Here is a 12968-nt window from a genome sequence, read left to right as displayed (position 1 = left end):
CCTGGGTTACATAGCAGAACTCTATCTTTAAAGGGAAAAAAAAGTCTGATTAGAGTCTATAATGCAATAATCTTCCTTTTATCTACCCAAAATACCAGACTTCAAAGAATTCACTCCTCCAGGAGTATACTCCTGGAGGTTGTACTCACACTCCTCTGTAGCACAGTAGAAACATTTGAGAAGCCCTGTACAAATGCACCAAAAACACTAGTTAAAATTAATTCTAAGCTGGGCACTGGTAGCTCACTCCTGCAATCACAGCTACTCAGGAGGCAGAGTTTAGGAGGATCGAGATTCAAAGCCATCTCCGGGGCAAATAGTTCATAAGACCCTACTTTGAAAATACTCAACACACACACACACACACACAAAGGGCTGGCAGAGTGACTTAAGTGGTAGAGCACCTGACTAGCAAGTACAAGGCCCTGAATTCAAGCCCCAGTATGCAAAAAAAAAAAAAAAAATTCTAACCATTGGTTACAGCTGGTAATGAATAGGATAAGAGTCAAAATGGTAAAGAATATCCTTCCTTCCTTCATGGTGCTGGGGAGTGAACCCAGGGCCTTGTGCATAGTGGCAGGTGCTCTACCACTGAGCTACATCCTCAGCTCACAAAATGCTTTATTTGAGACTTGGAGGTAAGCAATATGGAGGGAGCAAGGGGAGATACCTAATTGGTCATCTAGGGCAAACATGGCTAGTTGCTAGCCAATTGTCATTGTCCTCTCTCTTGCCAACAGTTCTCTAATGAATCTTAGGTGGTTATCTACTTCTAACCAGGAAACTGGTTAGAGTGGAGTGTCCTTTATTCTTCTCTAGAGGGGATTTTGATTTGTCTTAGATTAATCATAGTAATTCTATTCCCCTTCCACTGATGGATTTAGCAAAGTGTGTGAGACAAATTTAGCCAATAACACATGAGGGGAGGTCTGTGGGAGGGATAGGGGAAGGCTTTCAGGGAAAGGTGGGCCTTGGGAAGATAGAAGATCCCCTTTCTGCCTCAGATGGTGCTACTTGCATGTGGTAGCTGGATCTGGGGCACACAGGTGGGGCATCAGCCAGCCCCGAGGGTGGCAGAGGAGAAGAGACCCCTAGACGCTTAAGGGTGCTATACAGACATTTCATTAATCAGTTCTGGACCTGCTGCCCATCTAGACTTTTTATTCTGGGAGACATTTCTTTATTGTTTAAGTAATTTTGAGTTGGGTCTTCTATTACTTATAGATAAGTATGAATCCTCACATTTATGTAGGGCTGATCACCCTCCCCTGCCCGCCCCCCCCAACACATACACGTATATTGCTTCAGTTGATCCTTACAGAAACACTATAGACCATACACCATAAGGAAATTGAAACTCAGAGGTTAGGGGGCAGGGTTGGCCCTACAACCAAGATGATGTGATTTCTAGTCCAGGTTTTTTTTATCAAACCACAAGGTAAATTCAGGTGTATTGTCAATAGTGGGGGTAGGAGAACCTCTTGGAAACTCTTGGGGAGGGAAAGGGATAGGAAGCTGCTGTAAACAAATTTCCCCAACTTCCCGCTGGGTCAGGTTGATTCAGATGGGCTGATGGGGGATGCTTTTGTTAATACTCATCTGGCCCTGCTCCATGTGCTAGGCTAAAGTTACCAGCTTCCGTAGCCTCCAGATTACTGCTAATCTCACTTAGCAGATTGTATTTGATCTTACTATTGATGTTTCAAGTTTCTGTGTATAACGAGGGGTATGGGATGGAACCTAGTTTTAAGACTTTCCTTCATTCCAATCTGTTTTCAGATCTCTCTTCTCCTCCATGTTTCTGTGACCCCCCTGCTGGCCTCAGATCTTTTCAGTGTTGCTTTTATGTCTTTCTTTCTGATTTTGCCACATTCTTTGGTACTTGGCTTTCTGTTCTCCTACTGATTCTCATCTTCTGTTTTTCTCTTCTGACCATCTTTCTCTCTCATTTCCCTTTTTTTAAATTCCAATGCCTTTCCTTCTTTCTTAAAAAATTTATTTTTTAGCTAGGCATTGTGGCACATGCCTGTAATCCTAGCACTCAGGAGACTGACACCAGCCTAAGCTACATAGCAAGACCCTGTGTCAAAAACCAATACATACATATATGTGTGTGTGTGTGTGTGTGTGTGTGTGTGTGTGTGTGTGTGTATACACACACACAGATATACACATATACACACACACACACACACATATATAGAACAAGCAAATCCCAAAACAAATAGAAGCAGAGAAATAATAAAAATAAGAGCTGAAATCAACAAAATAGAAACCAAAAAAACCATACAAAGAATTAATGAAACAAAAAGTTGGTTCTTTGAAAACATAAACAAGATCACCAGACTCCTGGCAAACCTGACTAAAAGGAGGAGAGAAAAAACTCAAAGTAGAAACAGGTATGCAAAAGGGGAGATAACAACAAACACCATCGAAGTCCAGGAAATCATCAGAGACTACTTCGAGAACCTATATTCAAATAAATTTGAAAATCTTAAGAAGAAATGGACAGATGTCTAGATACATATGACCATCCAAAACTGAACCAAGAGGATATTAATCACCTGAATAGATCTATAATGTAAAATGAAATTGAAGCAGCAATCAAGAGTCTCCCCAAAAAGAAAAGTCCAGGACCTGATGGATTCTCTGCTGAATTCTATCAGCTCTTTAAAGAAGAACTGATACCAACCCTCCTTAAACTGTTCTACGAAATAGTAATCAAATTAAAAATAGAAAGGGAAGGAAAACTTCCTAATACATTTTATGAAGCCAGTATTACACTTATCCCAAAGCCAGGCAAAGACACCTCCAAAAAGGAGAACTATAGGCCAATCTCCTTAATGAACATTGATGCAAAAATCCTCAATAAAATAATGGCAAACCAAATCCAACAACACATCAGAAAGATCATTCACCATAACCAAGTCGGCTTCATCCCAGGAATGCAGGGATGGTTCAACATATTCATATCATTAAATGTAATACAGCATATTTACAGAAGCAAAGACAAAAAACACTTGATCATCTCAAAAGATGCAGAAAAAGCCTTCAATAAGATTCAACACCATTTCATGATAAAATTAGGAATAGAAGGAATGTACCTCAACATTATAAAGGCTATATATGACAAACCTACAGCCAACATCATATTTAATGGAGAAAAACTGAAACCATTCCCCCTAAAATCAGGAATGAGACAAGAGTGCTCACTCTCCCCACTCCTATTCAACATAGTCCTGGAATTCCTAGCCAGAGGCAAGAAGAAGAAATAAAAGGAATACAAATAGGTAATGAAGTAGTCGAAGGACTGGTGGAGTGGCTCAAGTGATAGAGCGCCTGCCTAGCAAGTGTGAGGCGCTGAGTTCAAGTCCCAGTGCTGCCAAAAAAAAGTAGTCAAACTGTCCCTATTCACAAATGACATGATCTTATACCTAAAAGACCAAAAAAAACCAAAAAACAAAACAAAAACTCCACTCCCAAACTCCTAGACCCAATAAACAGCTTCAGCAAAGTAGCAGGATACAAAATCAGTTTACAAAAATCAGTAGACTTTCTATGCACCAGCAATAAACAGACTTAGACAGAATGTAGGGAAACAATTCCATTTACAATAGCTTCAAAAAAAGAATCAAATACCTAGGAATAAACTTAACTAAGGATGTGAGTGACCTCTACAAGGAAAACTACAAATCAATGAAGAAAGAAATCAAAGAAGACTACAAAAGGTGGAAAGATTTCCCATGCTTGTGTATTGGTAGAATCAGCATAGTAAAAATGGCTATACTACTAAAAGCATTCTACATGTTCAATAAAATTCCCATCAAAATCCCAATGACATTCATCCTGGAGATTGAAAAATCTACCCTAAAGTTCATTTGGAAACACAAAAGATCTGGAATAGCCAAGGCAATACTAAGCAAAAAGAGCAACACTGGAGCTATCACAATACCTTACTTCAAGCCATACTACAGAGCTATAGCAATAAAAACAGCATGGTACTGGCACAAAAACAGATATGAAGACCAGTGGAACAGAACAGAGGACCTGGAAATGAATCCACATAGCTATACCCACCTAGTTCTTGACAAAGGTGTCAAAAACATATGATGGAGAAAAGACAGCCTCTTCAATAGTTGCTGGGAAAACTGGATATCTGCCTGCAGAAAACTGAAACTAAATCCATGTTTGTCACCCTGTACAAGCATCAACTCAAAGTGGATTAAGGACCTTAATATCAGACCTAAAACCTTGAAGCTAGTACAGGAAAGAGCAGAAAATACACTAAAAGCAATAGGCATAGGCAAGGACTTTCTCAGTAGAACTCAAGCGGCTCAGCAACTAAGAGAAAGGATGGACAAATGGGCCTACATGAAAGTAAAGAGCTTCTGCACAACAAAAGAAATGGTCTCTAAATTGAAGAGGCCACCCATAGAACGGGAGAAAAATCTTTGCTAGCTATATACATCAGACAATGGACTGATAACCAGAATATACAGGGAGCTCAAAAAACTAAATTCCAAAAAAAAATCAATGACCTAATAAAGAAATGGGCAGATGAAATGAACAGGGCTTTTTAAAAGGAAGAAGTCCAAATGGCTAAAAAAAGGCATGAAAAAATGTTCACCATCCCTGGCCATAAAGGAAATGCAAATCAAAACCACGCTAAGATTCCACCTCACCCCTGTTAGAATACCAACAACAACAACTAATGTTGAGGATACAGTTGAAAAAGGACCCTCATACACTGCTGGTAGGAATGTAAGCTAGTACAACCACTATGGAAAACAATATGGAGGCTTCTTAAAAAACTAAACATAGATCTGCCATATGATCCAGCAATACCACTCTTGGGGATATACCCAAAAGACTGTGACACAGGTTACTCCAGAGGCACCTGCACACCCATGTTTATTGTGGCACTATTCACAATAGCCAAGCTATGGAAACAGCCAAGAAGCCCCACTACTGACGAATGGATTAAGAAAATGTGGTATTTATACACAATGGAATTTTACTCAGTCACAAAAAAGAATGAAGTTTTGTCATTCGCAGGTAAATGGATGGAACTGGAGAACTTCATCTGATGGCTCAGAAGGCCAAAAGCCACATGTTCTCTTTCATATGCATGGAAAAATGCTCACCATCCCTGGCTATAAAGACCTACAACAAATGGAGCAGTATTATGGGACACGGGTCACACTAAGGGGGATAGTGCAAGGGAAGGAAACCAAAAACTTGAATGTGGTTCATGTGCTCACTGTACAGGAATGAATATAGAAATCTTAAACTGGCCAAGGCCACCACGGGAAGGGGACTAGAGAGGAGTGAAGACGACTGGTAGAGATAAACCAGTTGGGGTTATAATACATATATGCATAGAAACGACACAAGAAATCTCCCTGTGTAGCTATCTTTATTTTAAACTAGCAAAAACACCTTGTTTCTCTAATTAGTTTTATGTTTTTTCTTCTACAAAATTTGAGAACAGGAGGACAGAACAGGTTCTTCCCTGGGTGGGGGTTGGCACCAGTGGGAGGGGGGAGATGGCAGGGAAAGGGGTAGGAGGGTGAATATGGTGCAAATAATGTATACACATGTATGTAAATGTAAAAATGATACCTGTTGAAACTGTTCTAGGAATTGGGGGAGGGAATTTAATTATGATGTATTTGATACATTGTAAGAACCTTTGTAAAGGCTACAGTGTACCCCCACCCAGCACAACAATAATAAAAAAAAAATAGAAAAAAAAAGTAAATATGTTCTCCCACTCTGAAGGTAGGTCCTCACCTCCGTTGAATATTTCCTTTACTGTACAGAAACTTTTAGCTTGATAGAATCTCATTTGTCAAGTTTTACTTTTGTGTGTTTGGGGTCATATTCAAAGAATCCTCACTTAAACCAGTGTCCTAAAGTGTTTCCTCTTATGTTTTATTCCAGAAGTTTCATAGTTTCAGGTTTTACATTCAAGTATCTGAACTATTTGGAGTTGATTTTTGTGTATGATGACAGGCATGGATGTCATTTCTTTTTTCTGCATATGGTATCCAGTTTCCCAGCACCATTTCTTGGAGACTATCCTTTATTCAATGTGTGATTTTGTTGCCTTTGTGGAGAAGCAGATGGGTATAAATACGTGGGTTCATTTCTTTTCTTTTCTTTTTTTTGGGGGGGGGTGGTTTGCTGAGGATTGAACCCAGGGCCTCATTTGTGCTAGGCAATCCTTCCTGGGCTCAAGTGACCCTCCTGCCTCAGCTTCCCATGTAGCTAGGACTACAGACTGGTGTCACCACACCTGACCACAAAGAAAACTTTTTGCTGCTGCTTGGGTTGGCTGACCCTAAAAGCAGATTTGATATGGCCTTGATCTTCAGGATATAGGAAAGGATTGTGGAGTAATTTTTTCCTTTTTTGTTGATTTAGGTTGAAGCTGTGAGTTAATATGAATTTCTCTGAACTCTTCCCTCCCTTCATTCTGTCTGTAATTTACTTTAGAACATCTCAGAATTGTCTTATTATTAGAATAAGCTCTAATAGGAAAAAGGGATGTTTCTTTAGTGCTACCTGTGGCATCTTGTTAGAACACTGGAATTTAATAATTAGATCTCTAATAATCTTGTAATTATCATGTTTTATCTTCATCTTACAGATGACACTGAAACTGTTAATTTACTTGAGGTCATCCAGGTAATCCATGTAATAGTGTATTATTCTGTTAATCTACTGTTGAGTTCAGGTTTTTTGGGGTTTTTTTTTTTTGGTGGCACTGGGGTTTGAAGCCAGGTCCTCGTACTTGCTAGGCAGGCGCTCTTACTGTTTGAGGCACTCCACCTGCTCTGCTTTTGTGATGGGTTACTGGAGACAGAGTCTCCAATACTTGCCTGAGCTGGCTTCCAATCACCATCTTCCTGATCTTTGCCTCCTAAATAGCTAGGATTACAGTCATGAGTCACCAGGGCACAGCTGTTGAGTTCAGTTTGCTCATGCTTTATTTAGCATTTTTGCATTTATAAACATTATTGGTGCCCAGTTTTTTTGTTTTGTTTTGTTCTCTTTTTTGGTTATCTTTGTCAGTTAGTGTCTGGATTATTTGGTAACTGGTTCCCAAATCCAGTTGAGAAAGGTTGGGTGATTTACTTTTATTATTGCAAGGTTTTAATAAATTGTAACAGCCAGTTCTAAGCTAAGGAGGCGTTTAACTGCTCTAATGAATTCCCCGAGGCATCGAGGTCCCTATTATGAAGTCCTGCCTTCATAGTCACAATGTGGGCACTTACGGTTTTGTTGGTTAGTATTCGTTCACACTGCATTCATCTAGAGCTTGGTGTACTCTCTGTTAGCAACTTGAAATTTTCTTCTGGGGCTAGGGACATAGCCCCAACGGTAGCCCTCCTGCATAGCAAGCAAAGGCCCTGAGTTCAAACCCCAGTAACTCCTTCCCCTACCCAATAAATAAAATAAAATAAAATAAAAACAAAATAAGCGCCTTTCACCTGGGCTACTGTCAGGGGAGGAGGATCTCGCAATACTCGCCTTCAAGCCCTTTCTTTAAGTATTAAAAAAATTCCTGAAAGATGGTTTCAGTTTCTATCAATGTGGACTCCAGCCCTGTAAATAAGTTAAACAAACAAACAAACAAAAAAAACTCTCAAAGTTTCGCTTCTTCAGAGTAGCCAGGGAAAAGTGGATCCCGGGCCACGTAGAAGCTTCTCTTGGCTCTGAACCCGGAGTCTCCAGGGAGGGCGGAGACGGCGGCGGGACAGGACAATGGGCAGCGAGTCCGCCGGGAACCACCGGGTTCGGGTCTGGAGGCCACAGGTCCCCGGCGGGGCGGGGCGTGGTAGAGGAGGAGGAGCGTGACCGGGGGCGTGGCCAGGAGCGTGGCCAGGCGGGCGGGGAGAGGGGCGCAGCTGCCGGGGGAGGTCCGAACACCCGTCCACGTTTGCAGACTCAGCCGCGCGCCGAGGCTCGACTCACGCAGCCCAAGCTCCACGCGCGCCCTTGCTGCGCTTTTCGCTGCTCCGATGGCGTTCGGGGCGCGGGGCTGGCGACCGCTGCCGCCGCCACTGCTCCTGCTGCTGCTTTGGGTGACCGGGCAGGCGGCGCCCGTGGCGGGTCTGGGCTCTGACCCCGAACTGCAGATCGAGCGGCGCTTCGTGCCTGAAGAGTGCCCGCGCACTGTGCGCAGCGGCGACTTCGTGCGCTACCACTACGTGGGCACCTTCCCCGACGGCCGCAAGTTCGACTCCAGGTACAAGGCGCGCCCGCTCTCCCGACAGGCCTTTGCCTCCCGACGGACCTCCCCTAGCCCGCCCCGGGACCCCCGCCCCTTCCCTCCCCTCCCGCGTCAGTCCCGGACGCCAGGGGAGTCCAGGATCGGACCTTGCGTAGAAGGCCTGGGACAGATTCCGCCTTCCTTCTCCTCCCAAGTCAGTGACACTGTGTAAGATGGCCACGCAACTAGACCCCCCCCAAGAGTGCATGTGGGTCTTCGCCTGCAGCCTCTTTAACTGTTCCCTCTGACTGGGACGGTCCCTTGAGCGATGATTTTCAGATGATGGTGATGATAATTGCAGCCACTAACATTTATTGAACTGTTGACTATGTGCGAGGCGCGGTTCTGTTTTCCATATATATGGAAATACAGACATTGATGAATGAGCTCATTTAACTCTTAGAAGAATCCTATGAGGTGGGAAGGAGGCCACTGAGGCTAAGAAACTGTGTAAACGTGGAGTCAGGTCTGAATTTAGGCGATGCAAGTGCGGAGTCTGTCTGTGTAGTTTCTACTGCCCTCCCCTTCCGGCTTTCCAAAAACTCTTCAGCAAAAGTGTCCAGAGCAGTCATTCAGCCTTGCTACATGGTGCTGCACCAGTCTGGAAATTTCCTTCCTTCAACTCTGCCTGAAGATCACAACCTAGATCCCCGATTTGTCTCCAGTGTATGGTGGGGCTAATCAGGCCTCTTCTCTCCGGCTTCAGGCTGCTGTCCTCCCCAAGGCTTTTGTTACAAACTGCATCTGTGCCAGCACGTCTCTAATGAATCACTGGACTAGGCAGAGAGCTGTTTGTTGAGCCTCCGCTATGTGCCTGAGGCTGTACTGGGCTTATTCATCAATAAAATACTGGCTACTACCCTTGCCTTTTTTTTTTTTTTAAATTCCAGACAGTGAATATATAAAAGCAACCTAGACACCCTACTATATGGTACATAGCAAGTGGTCATCTATATGGTTTACTTATTTTGTCCCCAAATAAGGATCGAACCAAGGGCCTTTTGCACGCCAGGCGAGAACTCCACCACTGAAGCACATTGCCAGCCCTAGTCATTCTGTTGTTTCAGTTGCTGCTTTTTTAAAAAGAGTTTTATTGAGATGTAATTTCCATGCCATATAATTCACTTTCTAAGAATGTTCAATTTGGTGGGGTTTTCTTTCTTTCTTTTTGTATACTCCCAGTTATGCAAACGTCCCGGCTATCTAATTCCAGAACATTTCTATGACTCCAAAAAGAAATGTTGGACCCGGATAACAGTCACTTCCCACCCTCCTACTTGCCTCCCCCTCAGCTCCTGCAACCACTAATCCACTTTTCTCCATGGACTTACCTATTCCAGACATTTCATGTAAATTGAGCCACACACTTTTCGGGGCTTTGTATCTAGCTTTTTTCACTTAGTTTCACCCATTTATCAGTACTCCATTCTACTTCATGGCTACATAAATGACATTCTGTTAAAGTTTTTTATTTGAACTTTTTTGATGGTACCAGTTTTTTTAAAATAATTTTTATTAGGATATATTCATCATGCAAGGGGTATTCATAGTGACAATTACATTGCCTCCATCGTCTCTCCCTCTCAGTGCTCTCCCCACACACTAAAGCAATTGCAAGAGGTTTCTTCTGTTTCATATAGGTAAATGAAGTCCATCTACTATATACTGCCAACTGCCAACTCAATCTCCTTCATTCACCCTCCCCTCTCCCAGTAGTACCCCCCTCCCCCACACACTGTACCTATTTTACAGTCCTGTTTTTTGTCATTAATGGTACTGGGGTTTGAATTCAAGGCCTTGCACTTGCTAGGTAAGCCTCTACCACTTGAGCCACACCCCCAGTCCTATAATATTCTGTTAGATGGATATACCATGTTTTGTTTAGCCATTCACCATCCAATGGACATTTGGCTTGTTTTACACTTTTTGGCCACTATGATGTTATGAATGTTCATGTACAAGATTTTGTGGGAGTATTTTCATTTCTTCTGGAAATTCCTAGGAGCGGAATTGCTGGGTCATATGGTATTTATGGTTAACTTTTTGGGGAACTACCAAACTGTTTTCCCCAATGGCAGCACTGTTTTACATTCCCTCCAGCAGTGTTCCTTGTTCTTCATGTTCTTGTTAAAACTTGTAATTGTCTTTTTTGTTATAGTCACCCCAATGGATAGGTAGTAGTATCTCTTGATGGTTTTAATCTGCATTTCCCTAACAGTGAATGTTGTTGAGCACTTTCCCCGTGTTCACTGGCCATGTGTACATCTTCTTTCATTTGTTCATTTCATTACAAAATAGGGAAGAATTTCTTGCTTGAGCTGATCATAATCAATTCCCACTAGAACAAGTTTGCTCTACTCTGAAGGGATGGCCACCACCGTGAGGCGGTGTAGGACAGGAAAAAGATCACCTTCCATACAGCAAACATTTATGCAATGTCTGCCTCAAGACAAACTAGTCCCAGTGGAGAATGTCCCTCCCTGAGCCTGCCGTTGATAGCCTAGGCAGTTACCACATGGTGTGGTAAGCACAGTAAGAATAGTAAACACCCATTTCATCACTCTCATAGAGTCCATATGTCATTCTTAGCTTGTGCCTTCACATAATTCATTTAATCTCAAAATAATGCATTTAACCTCACCAGACAGTGAGGAAGCTAACGCATTATAGATGAAGAAAAGTGGGCTAAGAAAGTTCAAATGACTTGCCCAAGATTTCTAACTACTAGATTGTCATGTGGAAATTTTAACCCAGGCAGTTTAGGACCATAATCTATGGCCTACAGTCTACCCATAAATACGGTGGAAGAAGGCAGGGAAACACAGAAGACTTAACTATATGTTATGTGTGTAGAAGGGGTGGGTGGTCAGGATGGAGGCCTGGGATTGCAGGGATAAGACCTAAGGAAGACTTAAATTTAGCTAAGGGGTTCAGGCCTGGGAGATGTGTGGCCAGTAGAGGGAAGAATGTGGAGGAGGGCAGGTTATGTTGGGGAAGTGAGACTTGGTCAGGATGGTCTAAGCTTGGAGTAGGAATGGGATAGTGACAGAGGAGACAAAGGGAAAGGTTAGAAAAGCCAGAGAGGAAGGTTGAGCTAGCCTCTTTAAAAAAAAAAAAAAAGACTTTCTTGTTAAATTTTTAATTGACATAGAATTGTAGATATTTGTGGGGTATAATATGATTGTGATGGGGATCTCTCTGCCTGGCTGTAGAGTTTGAACTGTGTCTAAGGACAATGGAAAGCTGTGGATGCCTGGGGACCAGGGCATCAGACTTGCATTTTACAAAGGTCCCTGTGGCTGAGGGGTAGAAAATAGAGGAGCGGGGCAGTACACACTAACATTCCTTTGGGAATTTATGACATGTTAGGATGTGGCTTTGATATTCCTGCCCAAAGTGCGTGGGACAGGAGAAATCTAGGAGTTTGGGTCTTGGCTGCTGAGTTGCAGGTTTTGCCCAGAAGAAAATGACTCCCATCAACCTGACTGGAGTCACAAATCACTGTCTTTCTTTTCACAGAGCTTGTGTCTTTCTTGGCACTGGGGCCTTTTAGCTTATTGGCATTCACAGTTGCCAGGAGACCCAGGTCTTTGGCCCTTGCCCACTCCCTTGGACATGACTTTGTTTTATTTGTGAGCCTCTGTGGGCTCATGAATGTGTTCCTGGGACCTCTGCTCTGGGGACAAGCAGATGGAGGCTTCAGGCTGCAGGTGCCCAAGGGGGCTCCTCCTCAGCCATCCCAGATTCAGCTTCTTCACTTCCCTAGCTGTGAGGGTGAGGGGATTGGTCACTTTGTGTGCTCTGATTTCCTGCTGGCGGTGAAGTTTAACGTGTTCCTGTTATTATGCAGGCACAATGGTGGCTCATTGGTTCACTCGCAGCCTCCAGGCCTGTCTGCAGACCCTAGAGGTCTAGGCATTCAAGAAGTATTACTGTGTGCCTGTTGTGCGGCTTTGCAGATATGTGGAGTTATGCTGCTTTGGCACGGTGGTTAGAAACTGTATGCGCATCAGAGTCCCTGCTTCTGGTCCAGTAGCTCTGGGATGGGGGTTCTGGGAATTTGCATTTGTGGTTAAGTTCTCACTGATGCTGCTGGTCCAAGTAGCATACTTTCAGAAACTGTGTGGTAAAAGAATTATAGATTCATCTATAGAGTTTATCTTCACTTTTCATATTCATTCATCTAGTCATTCATTTATTCATTCAAGTATTTATTGAGTACTTACTCTTCCAGTGAATAAAACAGACAGAAATCCCTGCCCTCGTGGGGCTCACATTCAAGTAAGAGGACAGACACACTGTAAGTTATAAGCAAAGTAGAAGTTGGTGAGGGCACAGAGAGTGCCATGTGAACTGCAGACATGAGACTTCTACTAGCCACATGAATGAGACTTGTGGTTGCTGAAGGAAGGCTTGGGGGAGGAGCTGTTGGCTTGGGGTAAGCCTTGAGGGTTTAAGAGACTGATGGGGTGGGCCAAGGCCTTACGAGCACTTATAATGAATGCTCGAGGCATTATAGCAAGAGGCCCTGATATTTGAGTCAGGAGGCAGGGGACACAGAACAGGAAAGGAGTGGGGAATCCAATTCGTAGGAGCTCCTGATGGCCAGCTGGGGGTTCATGACTGGTGCCTTGAAGGTTTTTGTGCAGAGGGGGAAGCAAGTTGATCCAGGCAGGGTCTCACAGACTTT

At 43.2% G+C, this 12968-nt stretch overlaps 1 protein-coding gene across 1 annotated transcript in view; it reads left to right on the top strand.

Moving 5' to 3' along the window:
• The first annotated feature begins 7901 nt into the window (after positions 1-7901).
• Positions 7902-12968, top strand: part of Fkbp9 (FKBP prolyl isomerase 9) — a 44959-nt gene continuing 39892 nt past the window's right edge. Inside the window, exon 1 of the mRNA XM_074065327.1 lies at positions 7902-8254. Within this exon, the coding sequence (XP_073921428.1) occupies positions 8028-8254 (227 nt within the window). The 5' untranslated portion in view covers positions 7902-8027. The remainder of the gene's footprint in view (positions 8255-12968) is intronic.

Source organism: Castor canadensis, chromosome 2 (assembly GCF_047511655.1).
Source record: "Castor canadensis chromosome 2, mCasCan1.hap1v2, whole genome shotgun sequence".
NCBI classification, from domain to species: domain Eukaryota; kingdom Metazoa; phylum Chordata; class Mammalia; order Rodentia; family Castoridae; genus Castor; species Castor canadensis.
The sequence above is the reverse complement of the archived record's forward strand: the minus strand, read 5'-3'. Positions and strand labels throughout refer to the sequence as shown.